This window comes from Neolamprologus multifasciatus, chromosome 7, assembly GCF_963576455.1.
Source record: "Neolamprologus multifasciatus chromosome 7, fNeoMul1.2, whole genome shotgun sequence".
Lineage (NCBI taxonomy): Eukaryota > Metazoa > Chordata > Actinopteri > Cichliformes > Cichlidae > Neolamprologus > Neolamprologus multifasciatus.
Window position 1 is genome coordinate 1141909 of NC_140445.1, and position 19954 is coordinate 1161862.

Here is a 19954-nt window from a genome sequence, read left to right on the forward strand (position 1 = left end):
CTTACTTTTCTTGCTACTTTACTGGTAAGTGAAAAAAGAGCTTAACTAGTTTGTTGCTCATCATTTTTACCTTTACTAGTTACCTACTTGGATTTTTTTGCTGTAATGAACTAAAATCCAACTTTAAAGTCAAAACTCGTAACTAGTGGATACTTTGGTTCTGCCTAATTAATGAGTTAGTTAACCATTTTGAGCCTAACTAGCAGAATTAAAAGGAGCTTCAGTTATTAAGGCAGCTTTTGAGCCTAACTAGCCTAATGAGTAGATCATTTAGTATTAAACTAATTTAGCAATGATATTGAACTTATAGGGGTGAAGGTTAGTTTAGTCAGCCTGCTGACCTTCACTGTTAACTAGCTGTTTCTGCCCATGATCATATTTAACTGAAGGAGTCGCTGACTGTTAATGAAAGATCCTGAATTTCGGGTATCTTCTGTTATTAACACCGTCACTCTCCTGGAGTGAAGGGGTTCGACTTTTCACAGACTTGGATGCAAAAAAAATCTGATTGGCTGTTCTGGTCTCCAATCAGCTCGAAATGACGAAATGCAATATCCCAGAATGCATTTCGTCCAAAACTCAAACGAGGCAGTGGCGGAGGAGCACAGAGTGGCGGAGTTTGAAATATTACTCTTTCTGGGTCACAAAATAAACTTTTAAGATATTTTCATGTGAGAATGTTTCTGTGTAAACTTCAAATATCTGCTTGATTCATCAAGACATCACATATTTGCATAAGTGCTCTAACGTTTTCAGAGATAACGGTGTAGAGAAAGAGTTGAACGCGCACGGGCAGAAATGTTGAGAGCGCGAGCAACACATTGTGAGCGAGCGCAAATGCAAAAACTGAGTGAGAGGAGCTGCTGTTGTGTGTGTGTGGATAATAGCAAACACTGAAACACAGTTTTTGCACACAGCAATGAATTTTGTTCACTCAGATTCAGCTTTTCTTTGCTCAAAATAAATTTCTCCTCAAAATGCAACACTTGCACCTGCAAACTTTTTTTTACGTGCGCTCAGAATAGTGGAACAAAAATAACGCCATATGAACACAGCCCTGGAGTAGTTCATTATAAATGAGGGCACATTTCTGCTGAGGTCATGCATGGACCGGACAACGTCTCAGCTTGTCCCCTGATTTCTCCACTAGGAGGCAGCAGACACTCGTCTCTGCTCAGCGATGAGCAGCGATGGAAATTTCAGAAAGCTCGTCTCTGGAAAAGATTACAGACTCGTGCTGGAGCCGCACTGAGCTCACACAGTGATATAATGCAAACCAGGGCCTCGTATTTGTTGACTTATTATAAAATATTAATTTGCTCGGTATTTGCTGTCAGACACGTCAGCTGGGTGAAATGGTCTTGCACACACGTCTACACTTTACTGCAAAGGAATGCACGATGATGAGCTGGACCTCTGTCCTGACAGATTTGTGTTTTCAGGCTTTAAATAGATGTTATCCATGTAGCAGTTTTCAGCTAAAAACACTTCATCTTATCACACACACACACACACACACACACACACAGAGCTGATAAACACCCCATGAGACGTCTCAGCCTCACCGATGATTTTAGGGTGAGTGAAGCCAGATGAGAAAAAGACGTCCAGGTTAAGCTGAAGCTCTGCGCCGCTGTGAGAGCTTCACCTGTTTGTGGAAAAGCCCTTTAACGCTGTGCGCCTGTCCCGATCCCGGGCTGGACCTGAACCTCTGCGGGCCATCTGGGAACAGTTAACGGCGTCTGTAACCGTAAACCAGGTCCGGGCAACTCTCCCGGCAACAAAAGCAACATTAAACAATCAGAAATGATTGAGTGACTCTCTCCTTTAAATGTTGAGCTGAAATATTCCTGCCTAAAGATGTGCATGTGCAGGAATTTTTCTTTAAATCCAGCATGGCATCGGTTTATTGGAGAGCGGCTGTAGCTTCGGTGTTTTACAGCACTTCACTTTATCAAGATCAGAAGCAGCAGCACTCAGACCTGCTTCATCACATCTCGGGCCTGATGTTCCCCAGAGGAGCAGAGTCGCTGTTCTCACGGTTACACCGCGCAGTAAAAGGAGCCGCTGGGTAAAGGTCACGCACGCCTGAGACCACGATTCATATTCCACAATCTGATCTGCGGTTAGGAAATGAAAGCACTTTAAGTAAAGTTATGGAAAGAAGGCGGTTTTGTCTCAATGCTGATAAAGTCCCATTCTTCTGGATTAAATCACCACAGTCTTTCCCTGACCTTAACCACGGCTGACAGCGTAAAACCACGACCACGAAAACGTTAAAAATGGGCCTTTCGCATGGGAAGCTGCTCTCTGTCCACGTCCTGGCCTTTGCAGGGCCGTTAATAGGATTTTTAGAGTGGTGGGGCGTGCAGGGTGGAACCTAGAACTGGTCGTGGGTGGAGGAAGGGATAAGGGGGTCGGTGTGAAATCAGAAACATCTCTCAGACATGTTTCTGATTCTGCTTCAGCAGTTTTAATGGTAGTGTTATTTTAATTTATAATCTACATAGTAACATAACAACAACAACATAATGACAGTTTAATGTCTGTATCGCTTTTATTTTATTTATCTTTTTAGTTGTACAGCACTTTGTTTGAAAGCGCTTTATAAATAAAGTTATTATTATTATTATTATTATTGTTATTATTATTATTGTTATTGTTATTATTGTTATTATTATTATTATTATTATTATTATTATTATTATTATTGTTATTATTATTATTATTATTGTTATATTATTATTATTATTGTTATTATTATTGTTATTATAGTTATTATTGTTATTATTATTATTGTTGTTGTTGTTGTTATTATTATTGTTATTATAGTTATTATAATTGTATTATTATTATTATTATTATTATTATTATTATTATTATTATTATTATTATTATTATTATTAACTGCATGCCCTGAATTCAGCGTCTTTCCTTCTTGAGCTACAAAAAGGGTGAAAGTTTCCAAAATTTCCCTACTTTTCACTTTCATCTCTGACAAAAACCAAAAGCAGTCAGATCGTCAGCACTTCGGATTCATCCCCTCTGGAAGAGAGGGTAGACTTCAGCCGTCCTGGATTTGGAGAAAATGTTGAGCCGTTTATCAAAATTGGCAGATTGTCGGGAACGCTGCCTTGAATCTTAATGCAGAGCAGCCGGGCCTCCAACCAGCAGCCAGCACGGTTTAAGGAGCCCACAGAAGGAGTCTCAGGAGGACCCTGGTTACAGAAGTACACGAGACACTGGAGCGCTCTTCTTCTGTTACAGCAGTCGACGTGATAATGATGAGATATTACTAACAGGGTCGTTCCATCACAGCTCAACACGGGACGATTTACATGCAGATTTTATGGTACAAAGTTTGAACATATATAATGATTTTTTACATTTATTTTAATAAAAGAAGGACGGTCCAACTGGCTTTCAGCCACATTAAAATGTCTCAGAAAGATAAAATCCTGATATTTTCACTGGTCTTTGTTACCATCCAAACGAATCAGTACAGTTTGGGACAGATACATTACAAAATGTCTGAGTCTTCTCTGTTATAATTAGATGTGCCATATGGAAACTGAAATATAGAAGTTCTGTTCAGATCAGACTGTCTACTGATATTTTAGTTTGTCAGATAAAACTTGTCATATTTGCTGAATCCAGCATGAAAGCTGAATGAAAATAGCATTTTCTTAATTTTGAGTCTAAGAATTTCATGTTATATATAATATTGTAATTGAATATTGTCACTGGTTGTTTTTTGCAGTGAGATTTGTTTTTGTATTAGTGTGTGCTCACATATAGGGCTTTACAGGACTGCATTCATTTTGTTCATATTTAAGTTCAATTCAGTGTTATTCATACAGCGCCAAATCACAACAACAGTCACCTCAAGGTGCTTTATATTGTAAGGTCGACCCTAAAAATATACATACAGAGAAAACCCAACAATCATATGACCCCCTATGAGCAGCACTTTGGCGACAGTGGGAAGGAAAAACTCCCTTTTAACAGGAAGAAACCTCCGGCAGAACCAGGCTCAGGGAGGGGCGGGGCCATCTGCTGTGATTGGTTGGGGTGAGAGAAGGACAATGGGATTTACAATACTATCTATCTATCTATCTATCTATCTATCTATCTATCTATCTATCTATCTATCTATCTATCTATCTATCTATCTATCCATCCATCCATCCATCCATCCATCCATCCATCCATCCACCCACCCATCTATAAATATACATTCAACCTTTCTACCATAAAACTTTTATCCAATCAGAGATGTTTGAGGTAAGTGTTCTGGAAATGCCGCCGACTGCCCTGCGCCGCTGTGCCCACCTCCATGTTTGGACCAGCCATCTTCACACATACACGGTGTTTAAGTTTTATTTGTTTGTTACAGTTTTTCTCAGTCACTTTGGTGCTTTTCTCACATCACTATTAACATTTGCACAGCAGTTTGTGTATTTCTCAAAACATTTGGTTCAAACTGCAAAACGTCCTGGGACATCAGTGGTTGCTCTCGGTCCAGTGTGATGTCTTCCCCGCCTTCTGCCTTTGGCCAGACTGAAACCACCTCAACAACGTATACGAATGTGTGCAGTGGTTCTCTGGCTTCCAGCTCCACAGAGAGAAATGTAACAACGTTTCCTGTGTAACATGATGCATTTTGTATGTTCTGTGAGTATATACACAGATTGCTATTCTACTGCATGAAACAGAGTAAAACAGATTACAGTGCTGAACATTAGAGTACAGATAGAAGACGTGTTTCACCCGTACACACTGGTGACGGATCTCCTTCACTTTCACTGATGGGTTCAAATGTGTAAATATCACACTTCATCGAGTTCTTTTGATTCCTCAGAGACAAAACCCTGCTCATAGACCATTTAACACTTTATTTCACTTTCACAATACTTCTAGAAGGGAGATGCGTCCTGTGTTGCTGCGGATCTCAAAATCACCTTATTCTAGTCTAAACAACAGCATTTCAGTAAGTTTCCACTACAAGATGCTTCCTCTTATCTGCTGCTCTACAGGCAAACACGGGCGAGAGTCTACGACTGAAGGACACCTGTTGTAACGCATTTATTATTCAGGGCTGTGTCCACTTAACACTACTTCTATATGATTATATGGCAGTTTGGATTAATATGAGATTAATATAAGGCCCAGATCATTCCAACAAATGCACTTTGTACAACTGTTTCGTGCACATTTCTTTTCTCTTGAGCACGCTGTCAATTGTTGCAGTTGACACAGATCTAATATTGCCAAACACACCGTTATCCTCTATGACAGCGCTTTGAATTTGTTTCAACTTTCTTGCATTGTTTGCAGTCACCGTTGCACAAATGGCTTCCTCTTGCTGCAGGTAAAAAGGGGCCGTCTTCCACCTCTGCGAGGTTGTCTTTCAGTCCTTTGTGGTGCAGATTACAGTAAATTTACAGTAATGTGCACCAAACAGGAGATATTATGAGATGTTGGATTACTGTCCAGTACTATACATACCTGTTCTCCCTACGAGATGTTTGAACGATTGAGTTCAGTGGTTCTTCCAACATTTGGTCGCACCCATTGTGAGGCCGTGATTGACAACATGGTCAACAAGTGTTGCCCTGCTTTCATCAGGGATCTGCGTATGTGTTTGGTGTCTTCTCCCTCTTCTCCTGTTTTGTCCCCCCCATCCTCACCCCTCTTCCACGATGCTGACCTCCCATTTCTGTGTCACAGAATTGTAGAAATGGTGCACACCACATCCTGCTCGGTTCATATATGCTTGCCAATTGAGGGTTCATGGGATTGATCCATGAGTGGCTGTGAACAAGTGGCCTGTCATTGGTTACAACTGATACACCACACACCTCCTCGTCAGTGAAAGCTGAAGTTCACCTAAGAGAAATTGTTCAATTTTGGGGACATTTCCAGGAGAAAATAATAACAAAAGGTATCAAATTTGCTTGATAGAATTTGAAAACTAATTATTAATTTTGTATGTAATGACTGAAACAATGAAATGACGACTATTAGTTTTATTGGGAACGACTATTCAGCATTTAAAAGTAGAGTTCATTTTGACTGACATGATAATGTTGTCGACAGCAGAGAATTGTTTGAAAGCAACTGATACACGTCGAAGAGCATTTGCAGTTTGTTCAGAGGAAGGAGACACTGTGATGTGCACACATGACTAAATGTTGTGGAGGTGGCACTAATGGTTTTGAGAGTTTTCATTCTGATCTGAGAAAAACTGTAACTTACATATAAATCATGTGTGGTCTCCATAGATTGCCTGTTCCACGGAGGCTGAGGTTCCACGGAGGCCGAGGTTCCACGGAGGCCGAGGTTCCACGGAGGCCGAGGTTCCACGGAGGTTCCACGGAGGCTGAGGTTCCACGGAGGCCGAGGTTCCACGGACGCCAAGGTTCCACGGAGGTTCCACGGAGGTTCCACGGAGGTTCCACGGAGGCTGAGGTTCCACGGAGGCCGAGGTTCCATGGAGGCCGAGGTTCCACGGAAGCCAAGGTTCCACGGAGGCCGAAGTTCCACGGAGGTTCCACGGAGGCCGAGGTTCCACGGAGGCCGAGGTTCCACGGAGGCCGAGGTTCCACGGAAGCCAAGGTTCCACGGAGGCCGAGGTTCCATGGAGGCCGAGGTTCCACGGAAGCCAAGGTTCCACGGAGGCCGAAGTTCCACGGAGGTTCCACGGAGGCTGAGGTTCCACGGAGGCCGAGGTTCCACGGAGGCCGAGGTTCCACGGAAGCCAAGGTTCCACGGAGGCCGAGGTTCCATGGAGGTTCCACGGAGGCCGAGGTTCCACGTAAGCCAAGGTTCCACGGAGGCCGAGGTTCCACAGAGGCCGAGGTTCCACGGAGGCCGAGGTTCCACGTAAGCCAAGGTTCCACGGAGGCCGAGGTCCCACGGAGGCCGAGGTTCCACGGAGGCCGAGGTTCCAGGTAAGCCAAGGTTCCACGGAAGCCGAGGTTCCATGGAGGCCGAGGTTCCACAGAGGCTGAGGTTCCACAGAGGCCGAGGTTCCACGGAGGCCGAGGTTCCACGGAGACCGAGGTTCCACATCAGCGTTTCCTCGGTGTTTCCTGTTCCACGGAGGCCGAGTGACGACTATTAGTTTTATTGGGAACGACTATTCAGCATTTAAAAGTAGAGTTCATTTTGACTGACATGATAATGTTGTCGACAGCAGAGAATTGTTTGAAAGCAACTGATACACGTCGAAGAGCATTTGCAGTTTGTTCAGAGGAAGGAGACACTGTGATGTGCACACATGACTAAATGTTGTGGAGGTGGCACTAATGGTTTTGAGAGTTTTCATTCTGATCTGAGAAAAACTGTAACTTACATATAAATCATGTGTGGTCTCCATAGATTGCCTGTTCCACGGAGGCTGAGGTTCCACGGAGGCCGAGGTTCCACGGAGGCCGAGGTTCCACGGAGGCCGAGGTTCCACGGAGGTTCCACGGAGGCTGAGGTTCCACGGAGGCCGAGGTTCCACGGACGCCAAGGTTCCACGGAGGTTCCACGGAGGTTCCACGGAGGTTCCACGGAGGCTGAGGTTCCACGGAGGCCGAGGTTCCATGGAGGCCGAGGTTCCACGGAAGCCAAGGTTCCACGGAGGCCGAAGTTCCACGGAGGTTCCACGGAGGCCGAGGTTCCACGGAGGCCGAGGTTCCACGGAGGCCGAGGTTCCACGGAAGCCAAGGTTCCACGGAGGCCGAGGTTCCATGGAGGCCGAGGTTCCACGGAAGCCAAGGTTCCACGGAGGCCGAAGTTCCACGGAGGTTCCACGGAGGCTGAGGTTCCACGGAGGCCGAGGTTCCACGGAGGCCGAGGTTCCACGGAAGCCAAGGTTCCACGGAGGCCGAGGTTCCATGGAGGTTCCACGGAGGCCGAGGTTCCACGTAAGCCAAGGTTCCACGGAGGCCGAGGTTCCACAGAGGCCGAGGTTCCACGGAGGCCGAGGTTCCACGTAAGCCAAGGTTCCACGGAGGCCGAGGTCCCACGGAGGCCGAGGTTCCACGGAGGCCGAGGTTCCAGGTAAGCCAAGGTTCCACGGAAGCCGAGGTTCCATGGAGGCCGAGGTTCCACAGAGGCTGAGGTTCCACAGAGGCCGAGGTTCCACGGAGGCCGAGGTTCCACGGAGACCGAGGTTCCACATCAGCGTTTCCTCGGTGTTTCCTGTTCCACGGAGGCCGAGGTTCCACGGAGGCCGAGGTTCCACGGAGACCGAGGTTCCACATCAGCGTTTCCTCGGTGTTTCCTGTTCCACGGAGGCCGAGGTTCCACGGAGGCCGAGGTTCCACGGAGGCCGAGGTTCCACATCAGCGTTTCCTCGGTGCTTCCTGTTCCATCCTGTTCCATCCTTCTGTGTCGGCTCCCTCAGGTTAAGTTCATCCACGTGTCTGTTCACCAGTTTAGTTATGGTTCTCACTTCCTGTTTTATTTTGATAGTTACTTGTCACTGTTGTTTTGCATTTATTGTGACTTCCCTGGTGTGATCACCTGTGCCCCCCCTCATTAGTCCCGTCTTCCTTCTGTTCTTTGTCTCCATGTGTTTACAATCAGGTCACAGTTCTCTTGCTGGACGTCTGTTTTTTAATTTCCTCCTTGTGGACTTTGTGTGTTCTGGACTTTTCTTTGCCTTTAATGAAGTTAGTTTCCTTTTTTCCACCCACATCTACACTAAATCTGAATGTCATTGTGTTAAATGCACCTGAGCAGTGAGAGGAGGCGAGTGTGCAGCTGTTACAGCACCATCCACTCTCAGCGTTGGTGTGGATTCACACTGGTCTCACCTGTGACCTGAGGAGGGCCCAACACTCCCAGCACCTTCATCACATGTGAGAACAGCTGATTGACCATCGTCATGTCTGCTCTATGCAGTCAGATCAGTGTTAACCTTCCTCCATTTCCCCCCCGATGTCAGGTATGACTTATTTTGCTAAAGCTGCAGTCTGACCTGATTGGATGGCTGTCAGTAAATTTCAGTGAGAGGAGCCAATCATGACCAAGTTAGTCTGGAATCAGACTGTTAAAATACAGACTTCTTTATTCTACTGGAACAAAATCTGTCATTTTATTCTAATTAATAAACAAAAGAAACAACAACATACTTACTGGATGCACTGTTTTCCATTTAATGTAAGATGCTTAAGAGCTTTGAGTGACGTTGAACTGTGATGTTAGCATTCAGTAAGGTGCACTGATCTCTGTAAGTACACATTCCTGTCTGATTACTGAAGAGAGAAAAACCTGATGATCAAAAACAGGTTGGTGAAGGTGCATCGAACGTTCAAGCAGGTGTTTGATTCATGATCCGGGCAGAAAGCAGAAACCCACAGATGGGGACGCAAGTGTAACCAGAGAAGTCAAAACCAGAATTAACATGAAGCTCTGACACAAGAACCACCAACAGGGTGACAAATACAGACTGAAAACACCACAGCCAAGAAGACAAAGCGCTCTGAGATCATTTCATCCACAGAAATAACCACAGAGCAGACTCATAACTGCCACCGAGCCTTTAAACTGAGCTCTTTCATTTCCTGACACCCAGTAAGCTCAGCCAAGTACTGGAAAAATACAACGTTGTACAACACGTCCATAACAGAGGACACAAACACAACATGACAACTGTCCAGCAGACTGTTTTACCCAGAAACGAGTCTTTCTGACAGACACAGGCTGCAGGTCTGTCCCTGAGACTCTGAACCCTGAAAACAGTATGTTGGTGTTGGTGAGCCCTCTTCTTCTTCACTCTTGGCCTCTGCAGCTTTGAATGAGCAGCTCAGGGTGTAACTGCAGCCCACGGGCTCACGGGGGCTCCGACATGAGCTGTCTGAATGCCCCAGGAAAGAATCGCTCTCAGGCCGGCTCGGTTTCAGTGCGGATGTTCAGGTGATTTTAGGAAATGCGTTTGGTTAAAGAGACACTCGGTCCTTTGTGTATCCATCCACTCTCTACCTGAGCTGATAGCTTAAAATCTTCCTCTCTGCCGCCTCATGTCACATAAATTCTGATGGGTTATAAAAAATAAAAACAATGCAGGACACTAACGCAAAAAGAAGTGAAAATTCTCCATCTTTCACCTCATATTTGATTCCTGCTGTGTGATAGGAATAATTGTACGATCCTCAGGGAAATAAAATATAAGCTTTGTTTGTTTTTCCTGCAGCGAGAGCTGAAACGAACGAGTGAAAGTGAACCAGGACATCACGCAGGGAGCCGCGCTCACTGACCCTCGGCTGCTCTTCCATCTGTTTCGCTTTAATTCTGCTGCTTTCACTCCCAGTTTCCACTTGTTTTTCCAGACAGAGTGACAGCAGCACGCCGCCGTCCAGCTCGCTGCACGCCAGCATCTTTTTATTGACGGGGAGGGAACGTTTGTGAGTGTGAGCGTGTGTGATTAACAGAGCGGAAAGTGTGCTGACACAGTCACACTGCGGAGCTTCGTCCCATCCAAGGACAATAAGCTTCAGGTTCAACATGTGGAAGTAAACTTCCTGTCACAGATGAATAATTCCTCAAACTTCAGTTTTATTTATACAGCGTCAAATCACAACAACATCACCTCGAGGCGCTTTGTGTTGTCAGGCAGACCCTACAACAACACATACAGAGGAAACTCAACAATCACATGTTTGTATGACTCACATGTTTAAATCGTATTAATGTGTAAAGTTTGCAGTATCAGCTGACACCGTCTCACTTCCTCCCACTCGTGGTCACTTCTGGCTCCAAAACAAACGAACAAAAAACAAACAAATACGTAACACGCTCACAATCCTAAAATTACGTTACGTCCAAAACCAACAGGCGACGTCATGGTGACTACGTCCATCTTTTATATACAGTTTTTGGAGCCTCTAGTGGACGTGAGAGGAACTGCAGGCTTTGTGCAGCTTTTTTTGTCAGCAGGTTTGAAACAAAACAATTAAAAACGATAAAGTGCGCTTGTGGACACGTGTGCTCACAGATGTATTTAAAACTGCACAGCGCTGTGGTTGGATGCACTTCCTGACTGTTTATCCATTATCCCAGTGCTCCCGGGGAGTTTTGGGCAGATGTTCACATCTGGGCTTCAGCACCGTGTGGAATCACAGACTCACATGGAGGCATTTCCTGTTTGTGCAGCGACTGAGACATTAAAGCTCCTGCTGTGAAAAGAAAAGGTGACCTTTAAGAGGCTCTTTAAAGAATCAGACACATGAGGCAGGAGGAGGTGCATTCACTCCTCCTCCTCCTCTCCTCTTCACACATCAGAGCAGCAGAGCTGGACTCACTCACTCACTCACACTCTGTTTATTTCACTTCTCTCTCAGACGCACTCATGGATTATCACCACCTTCTGCTGCTGTGGACCTACAGCTTCCTGCCAGGTGAGCGATGCAACAGGTAACACAGAGCAGGTCAGAGAGGTCACATCAGACAGGTGCTGCTGATCCACCAGCGAGATGAGGACTTTGAGTCCAGGTTTCCTCTTTGAAACTGCAGACGGGCTGCAGCTCTTTCAACATCTGGACTTTTCTTTCTCTCCCCAAAATTCATTTCGCTCTGGTTTGTTAAAGATTCTTAGATCCTGACATTTATCAGCCTCTGTGAGACTTTCTAACATTTTCGAGACACATGAGCCTTCATGAGCATGAGTGCACACAGATCCTTTTTGTTTAGTGCAGGTGTTCAGATTAGTTTAATGAAGCCTTCTGCGGTCCCGAAGAGACCCGCATGCGCAGATGAGGCAAAACAAGGACGTCACATGCAGCTCTGCGAAGGCAGGCTTGTGTTTTGCTGCTGAGGCGCAGCAGAGAGTTCCCAGATGAGAAGTAATGAGAGTAATGGCAGCTTCAGACACTCAGGTGTGTGGAGAGCAGTGTGCAAAAGTGGATGTAGCCGGCCGACTGTGGTTTCTGGCTCAAGCTCCTTAATGCAAACTTCAAACTTTAACAGAGTTGGTGTGAAGTTTGTGTGTCAGGCTGCAAACATGTTTATTTCTGCTGTAACGTTTTAACCCTCTCCAGGCAGACGTTGCAGATTTGTTAAAAACTAACAACCTGATTACCCCACATACATATTTTATGAGTAAAAAGTACCACTGCAGGGTACGGAGCCCCGCAGGGGACATGGGAGAAGAAAAAAATTAAGACGGACTTTTGCGAGATCTCGCAAAACAAACTCGGGATCTCGCAAAAGTTTTAGCCGCATTCTTCGGCCTTCGACCTCCCGTTAGCTCGAAGCTAACCCGTTAGCTTCCCGTTAGCTCGAAGCTAACGGGAGGTCGAGACCTACTACAGCCGGGAGGAACACCGCTTTCCCGGCACATCGTGCCTCGACCTCCCGGTCGGCTTCGAGCCAGCGTCCAAAGAATGCGGCTAAAACGTTTGCGAGATCTCGCAAAAGTTTTGCGAGATCCTGAGTTTGTTTTGCGAGATCCCGAGTTTGTTTTGCGAGATCTCGCAAAAGTCCGTCTTAATTTTTTTTTCTCCCATGTCCCCTGCGGGGCTCCGTAGCAGGACTTGGTTGTGCAACAAAAAACTTAATTTGAGCCTGAGAGGGTTAACACAGAAGTCTATGGAGACTGACTCACTGCTGCCTCTGCTGGACGTCAGAGGAACTGCAGAGCAGTGTTGCCAACTCCTCAGTAAGGAAAATCGCTATTGGTTGTCCTAAAAGTCGCTAGAAGTCGCTAAATGACGTCATCACCTAATTTGCATAATTGGTCATGCTAATGTAATTGTAACCTACGCTGCTGGAGAGAGAAATAACATCGTTGACGAGACATAAATGCATTTAGAATTTATTTAGAACTACAAATTAAATTTCTTTTAGCAATTATTGTTTTTTGTAATGTCACAATTCCAACCCTGCTCCTTTACCCAGGCTTGGACCGGCACTCTGGTGGAGTTACTTTGTGTGTGTGTGTTTATAAGTAGTTTTAAACCTGATCCACAAAACAGCATAAGAGTAAAAGAAGAACTGACTGCGTTACAGCACCCGCTGCTTGTTGAGAGTAAAAGCCATATGCGCTTTCACGTCTTTTTTTTAGCGACTTTTCTTAGCAAAAAAGTCGCTAGGGGGTCTGAAAACTCGCTAAATATAGCGACAAAGTCGCTAAGTTGGCAACACTGCTGCAGAGTCTTTAAAGCTCGAGGCCTCAGAGAGGATGTTCAAGAGGTTTATGTTGGTTTTGCATTTAACTTGGTGAAGACAGGGAGTGCTGAAGCTTCACCAACAACTTTCAGACTAAACTGGAATATTCCAAAATCCATTAAAAAGGTGCCATGCTTATTTATCATGGTAAGAAATGACCTGATGGTGCTACAAGAATTCCCAGGTAAAAAGACCCAAATGAAACCCAGGTGTCTCAGGCCAGGCTGGGCGGTCCATCAGGGAAAGCAGGAGTGCGAGGAAACAAACGTACTAAGTAGGAAAAGAAAACTGAGCGAGCAGGAAGCAGCAGTGATCACCTGACCACCTGTGTGGGAAAACAACAAAGGCAGGAAGCGGGGCGCAGTAAGATGTAAACGGAGTAACTTCAAAATAAAACAGGAAATAACAGGAACATCGTTTGATTTTGTGATATCTGTTGGAAAGCGTGCGAGGCCGTTTTGGCGCTGCTGATGTCTCCATCCTCTGCAGCGCTGCGGTGTAGGATTACAGACGGGCCCTCCTCAGTCCCAGCGGATGGTTGCAGGAACCATTTTTCCTGATTTCTTCTGTTCAAACTGTGTTTCCTCACACTGAAGCCGTCCCTCTCCTCTCTTTATTGCATTAGTGCAGTTTGGTGTGATGGCTGGAGGGTCAGTATGTTGTCCCTGGAGGTTCGGCGGTCTGCAGGGCGAGGAGGTTTTCTGCAGGATGTCAGAGGATAAAACGATTTAACAGCACGCCGTGGCTTTTAGGCCGATCGTTACGCTCGCTGTTGTTGCTGCTTTAGCCCACTTACAATGAAAATTTAAAAAATCTTGTTCATGTCCTGTGTAGCATGTTTGGAAGTAAAAATACTCCAATTTTGAAAACAAAACTTTTTGTTTTTTTATTTTTTTTTGCTCTGACTTGTATGATGAGTCTGTGGTCTGGGAGAGAGTCTGTAACTCTGTCTGCAAATACAGTAAATAATGACCAATGTTGGGCAATTAATGATAGTTACTTCTTCAAAAAAGTAACTGAGCTTTGCAAACAAAGTGTTTTGCAGCTGTTTACCTAAAAATGCAGCCAAGGCGTTTTTAAATAAACATTTCAAACTATTCACAGAACAATCAGCTGTTCTGCATCAAATCTGATGCCACACAAATTATTTGTGTCACTCCAAAAATAATTTGTGTCACTATGAGATGAAGGAGAACAACAGCCTGATACCTGCAGGCCTGACAGCAGCAGATGTGTCACTGCTGTAACACCTGTAACACTCAGCAGTCGCCTCATTGTTCTGACACACAACAACACTATTGACTACACTACACACTAACTACACACTAACTACACACTAACTACACAAGATTTGTGCTAAACGTCACAAATCTCTCACATCTCAAACACGCCATCACTCCTAAAACTTCCCCCTCCCTAAACAACTAAATGCCATGTTGTCATATCATTTTTTGATTGGTCCACATGGTACATTTTTCGACCAATAGGACAGGCTGGGGGGTGTTTTGGTTTTGTTCACAGGCTTTTGAGCGTTTTCCTTATAAAACGCTGTTTTTCCCGTTTCTTCCTGCAGTAATTAAAAACAACGACAGTATTCAGGAAGAAAAACAAACATTGCAGATATTTTATCATAACTCTGGTTTTACGGCCGATCAACACAATTTAAAAACTGGTGTAAAGTCCACACTTTGTCCGTCAGTTGTTCGTCTGTGCTGCTCACATCTCCAATGGTTGTACACGCTGTCACAGCCTGTCAGCCACGTTGATTAGCTGCTTATATACGAATGTGAATCGCATCATTGGCTGGACTTTGGGATAAGGTGGCATCGTTCCCATACGGGAGCAGCCAGTCACTGACTGACACTGCAAAACAAAATTGTTAAAGTTTTAATGTTAATTTCAGTTCAGGTTAGATTGTTTTTGTGCACAACACAGATTTCCTGTGCCAGCAGTGCGCACGCGCGCAGCTTAGAGGGAGCATTGCTCTACACCCACCTCCACCTCCAGCCACAGTAACCAAACAAACTGAAAGCTTCTCATGTGTCTGCTGGTTTTGGCGTTTTACAGAAACCACAGACATGCAGCTGCTGTGACTTTGCTCTTCTGATACATAGAAAACTTTTATATAACTAAAGAAAGCAGAGGTATTAACGGCGCAGCCAGCTCTGGGAGCAGCTCGGCCTGGTGATGATCAGCACGATCTGTGATACGTGTCGTCTTATGTAAGAAACTTTGAAGCAAACTGGAAAAAGTGATGTTTTTGAGGGTCTGATAGAACGTCTCAGACTGAGATGGTGACGTGTTTGTGAGGTCAGCTGTTTGTGTATTTTGGAGATATCTGTAGAGTGAACTCAAAGTGCACTTTTTAAACGACGATTTCATTCATTAAGTGATCAAACCTACCTGCCCTGTGTGCAAAAGTAACTGCCCCCTACACCTGGTAACTCACTGTTCCAGCCTCAGCAGTGAGACCTGCAGTCCAGTGTTTGCGATGCCTTCAGTGGGTCTTTCACGTCACCAATGGAGGGTTTTCCATCATGAACGCTCATTTAACACTGGCTGCTCCAAAACTTCATGTTGTTGTTTGAGCCAATCAGAGGTGGACATGCTGCTGTGTTTCTGATCATTGTCCTGCTGCCTTCAGAGAGCAGGACTCATGTTTTCCTCAGGTACAGCGAGTCGTCCTGAAGCAGCAGAGCAGCCGGACCTCCACCTCCACCGTGTGACGTTCTCTTCATGCAACGCTGGTAGTTTGATGCAGATGTGACGGGAATCAACCTTTCAGAAAGTTCAGCTTCTGTCTCATCAGTCCACAGAAGATTTTCCCAGGAGACTCAGGGATCATCCAGATTTTTGTTGGCAGGTGAAACAACACAGTTTTTACCTTCATGAACTCAGGCTGCACAAATCCAACTTTTTCCAATTCCTCATGTTTTGGTGCCGAGTCCTGACAAACTCTGTTCATCACCGTTGTTTCATGAAGTCCTTTATTAGTCTGACAAACCTGCTCACACAACATAACACAGCAAAATCTCCTCAGTTTGTGTTGAACCAAAGCAGCGTTCCTCCAGCGTCCACCCGACGTCTCTCTGACTGAACATCGTCATGTTTGAGCTCTGCAGGTCCGCCAGCTCGCTTTGACCACAGTTTGCAGACATGCGAAGAACTACCAGCTGCTGCCAACACAAAATAATTCAGGCCAATCAAATCAATCAATCGGCACGTTGAACAGATCCAGTTTTTTAGTCGGGATCTGATCAACGACTGATCCAGTTATTATAAACCCAAAGCCACGTTTACAGGCTGAAGCTGATCACAGAGCATCACAAGCATGTGATAGAAATGTGGCCCACCTGCTGTTCGCTGCCTCGGCTCACCCACACGTGTCCTTTTCATGTGTGGAGTGCTGTGATGGAGACCTCGGGGTTTGAAGTGCTAAAATCTGCAGAGTTCGGGCTGTGACCTCTGACCTCTGCTGATTCATATGTGGCTAAAGAGTTAGCGTTGTGCCGTCTGCCTGCCGTCTGCAGGAAGCGGCACAGACGGGCTTTGGCGGAGATTTCTGTGGAAACAGGAACAAAACGAATCTCACAGCTGATTCTCCATCTGGATTCTAATCTGCCTTCAATTATGAGACGCACATAGAAAAACCTGTCGCTGACCACAGGTCGGGAGGATCGTCCACATCAGCGACCGTCAGGATCGATCCCTGCCCGGATTCTTGGCTCAAACAGGACAGATTCCTCTCAGCCACGAGCAAACAAACACGACTCTTCTGGCTTCCAGCAGCCAAACTCATCACCACTGCTGGCCAACGATCCCGGCAGCGTGCCCAGTTTTCCAATCACGCCACAGCTGGGAGAAGCGAACCGGAGCGCTCAGGAAATACGGACAAAAAGCAAATGGTCAAAAGGTCACACTGAGATCAAAAGGTTGTGAAGGAATGCCGTATGCATTTTAAACCTGGTTATTTTAGCCTGAATGACATATCAGCCAATCAGATGATCCCGTAACCAGAAACGCTCTCAGTGAGAAAGTTGATTAAGTCAGCTGAGCAGGAGGAAAGACACAAAACCGGTGATGACATCAGATCCACCATGACATGTTATGGGATTAGATCAAAATAACAGGACCAGCTGTATGTACATGTCAAGTCAAGTTTATTTATAAAGCACATTTAAAAACAACCAAGGCTGACCAAAGTGCTGTACAATAAAATACAATATAAAATACAATAAAACACAAGTACATAAAACACCTCACTGATAAAACAATAAGTTAAAACAGTAAGTTAAACCTTGCTAAAAGCCAATGAGAAGAGGTGAGTTTTAAGAGCAGTTTTAAAAGTTCCTAGGCTTGTGGAGAATCTGATGTGAGGAGGTAAACTGTTCCACAGTCTGGGTGCAGCCACAGCAAAAGCCCTCTCTCCCCTAGTCTTTAATCTGTACCTGGGAACATCTAAAAGCATCAGGTCTGCTGACCTCAAAGATCTCCTGGGGCAGTAAATGCTAAGAAGCTCTGCCAGGTAAGGAGGTGCAGTACCGTTAAGAACCTTAAAAACCAGCAGTAAAATTTTAAAATCAATCCTAAAAGCAACTGGGAGCCAGTGGAGAGAGCAGAGGACCGGAGTGATGTGGTCTCTCTTTTTGGAGCCGGTCAGCATGCGAGCAGCAGCGTTCTGCACCAGTTGGAGGCGATGCAGACAGGAACGACATGCTGGGGTCTGAGCAACAGGCACAATCAGGAAGTAAAAGGCACACAAAGAGAAGAGACTACCAAAATAAAACAGGAAGACAAAATGACAAATAGAGACGACAGAGGGAGACGAAACTAAAATAACAATAAAACGCTCCGTAACACTTTAAGATACGGCCCACGACTAAAGGCAGAATGTCAGTGTATTATAATTATGATAATATATATATAAGTATTATATGTTTACCTGCAAACACACGTCAGGTTTTTACAGGAAAGGAAACGCAAATGATAAATTAAGTAAATTTAAGTACAAGTCATTTTGAGCAGTGTGAAAATAGTATTTCCCATTTTCTGCTGGAGGTTTCTTCCTGTTAAAAGGGAGTTTTTCCTTCCCACTGTCTCCAAGGTGCTCATAGGGGTCAGATAATTGTTGGGTTGCAACATGAAGCACCTTGAAGTGATTGTTGCTGTGATTTGGTGATATGTAAATAAAGTCTGGACTGCAGAGATACATCAGCAGCTTGATGATGTTAGCTTGATAGCACAGCTTCTGAGAGCGATAGCAGCCTGCGTTACAGCTGCTTTCACTTTGTTGGGCCGTTTCCAGCTCGCGTGGCTGCAGGACTCACTGCGGACTGGTTTTAATGGGTGGTGAATAAAAACAAACCTTTTTCTGTCTTTCAGATCTTCAGCTCTGTTTCAACTTTGACACGAAGAACTTCAAGATCTTCGCTGGCTCTAAAGAAGCTCAGTTCGGGTACACGGTGCAGCAGCACGAGGCGGGAGGACAGCAGTGGTGAGTGGCGTCGCGTCCCAAACCCGTTCTTATAGATTCCTGGGTTTACTTTAATCCACCTGTTCGTGAAGTGTTTCAGGGTCCAAGTAGCTCCGAGACTCCACGGAGAGTCAGCGTGGCTGCTCTTCCAACGGTCACAGCAAAGTTTAACCCGCTGGCGTTAGCAGGATGGCGCACCGCTGACAGGTGCAGTCAGGTGTAGACTGAAGTGAAAAGATGGCAGCAGCTTACAGGTGTGAACCCAGCCTTAAACCTGCATTACTGTAACAGCCAGCAGGGGGCGACACCTGTAAAGTCTGACTGAAGGAGGTTTATGTGAAGATGAGCCTGCAGAGCTCGGTGACGTTTCCCTCGTGAGTTTCAGGCCTGAATTAAACGTGACGTCCGTTTTGACGCAGGCGAGGAGTCAGGGCGGGGCCACATCTCTCGGTTTCTTACTCGTCGCGTCCGGCCGGCGATGTCGAAGCGCTCCATCTCGAGGCTCAAAAGTGGAGAGAGGTTTAGGAAAATGTTCTCGTCTCCTCGGGGAGGCTCAGCTCAAGCTGAACATCTCCAGGTGAGGACAGAATAGATGGTGTCTGCGTGTCTGCGTGTCTGAGGATGAAAGATAATGGCGAGGATTTACTGGAGGCCGCGGCCCGTCTGACGGCAGCAGGTTCGTATCTTCTGGGCCACGGAGCTGAAATACCTTTGACTTGGAACGCCGCTCGTCTGTTTCCGTCCTCCCTCTGCAGCGTGAATTATGTCGAGATGTCAAGATCATGTTAGGATGACACATTTTCCACCAGCGAGACTGAAACGTGGAACATTTTTGTGCCGAGCATGTGGACATTATTTATAGTTCTTACTGCTGAAAATCCAGATTTCATAACGCAGGTCGTCACTCTCGTTCTCGTGCAAACACTCGCTCCTGTACACTTTGTCCTTGGCTCCCCGCTCGGTCTGCTCTCCCATCCTTCATCTTTATATTCTCAGCCTTCGTGGACTCTCAGCGGGCCTTCAGAGGAGATGAGGTGTGTTAGAGTGGGATGAAAGAAGACGAAATATGGAAATACAAAGATATTAGGAACGCTGAGAAACTGATCAAGTCTTGGTGACTAAAACTCTGCACAGAGCTGCGGGAAAGTATCTGATATTAGACAAAGGAAACCACAAAACCACTTTTCAAATCAAACCTACCTGCCCTGTGTGCAAAAGTAACTGCCCCTACACCTGGTAACTGCACCAGCAGAAACAGCAGTGCTGTGTTTGTGATGCCTTCAGTGAGTCTTTCACGTCTGTGGAGAAACTTTGGTCGAC

At 45.5% G+C, this 19954-nt stretch overlaps 1 protein-coding gene across 1 annotated transcript in view; it reads left to right on the plus strand.

Moving 5' to 3' along the window:
* The first annotated feature begins 11079 nt into the window (after positions 1–11079).
* The window catches only part of itga11b (integrin, alpha 11b), a 39792-nt gene continuing 30917 nt past the window's right edge, over positions 11080–19954 (plus strand). The window contains exons 1-2 of the mRNA XM_085167333.1: positions 11080–11393; positions 18544–18655. Coding sequence (XP_085023459.1) covers positions 11222–11393; positions 18544–18655 — 284 coding nt within the window. The 5' untranslated portion in view covers positions 11080–11221. The remainder of the gene's footprint in view (positions 11394–18543; positions 18656–19954) is intronic.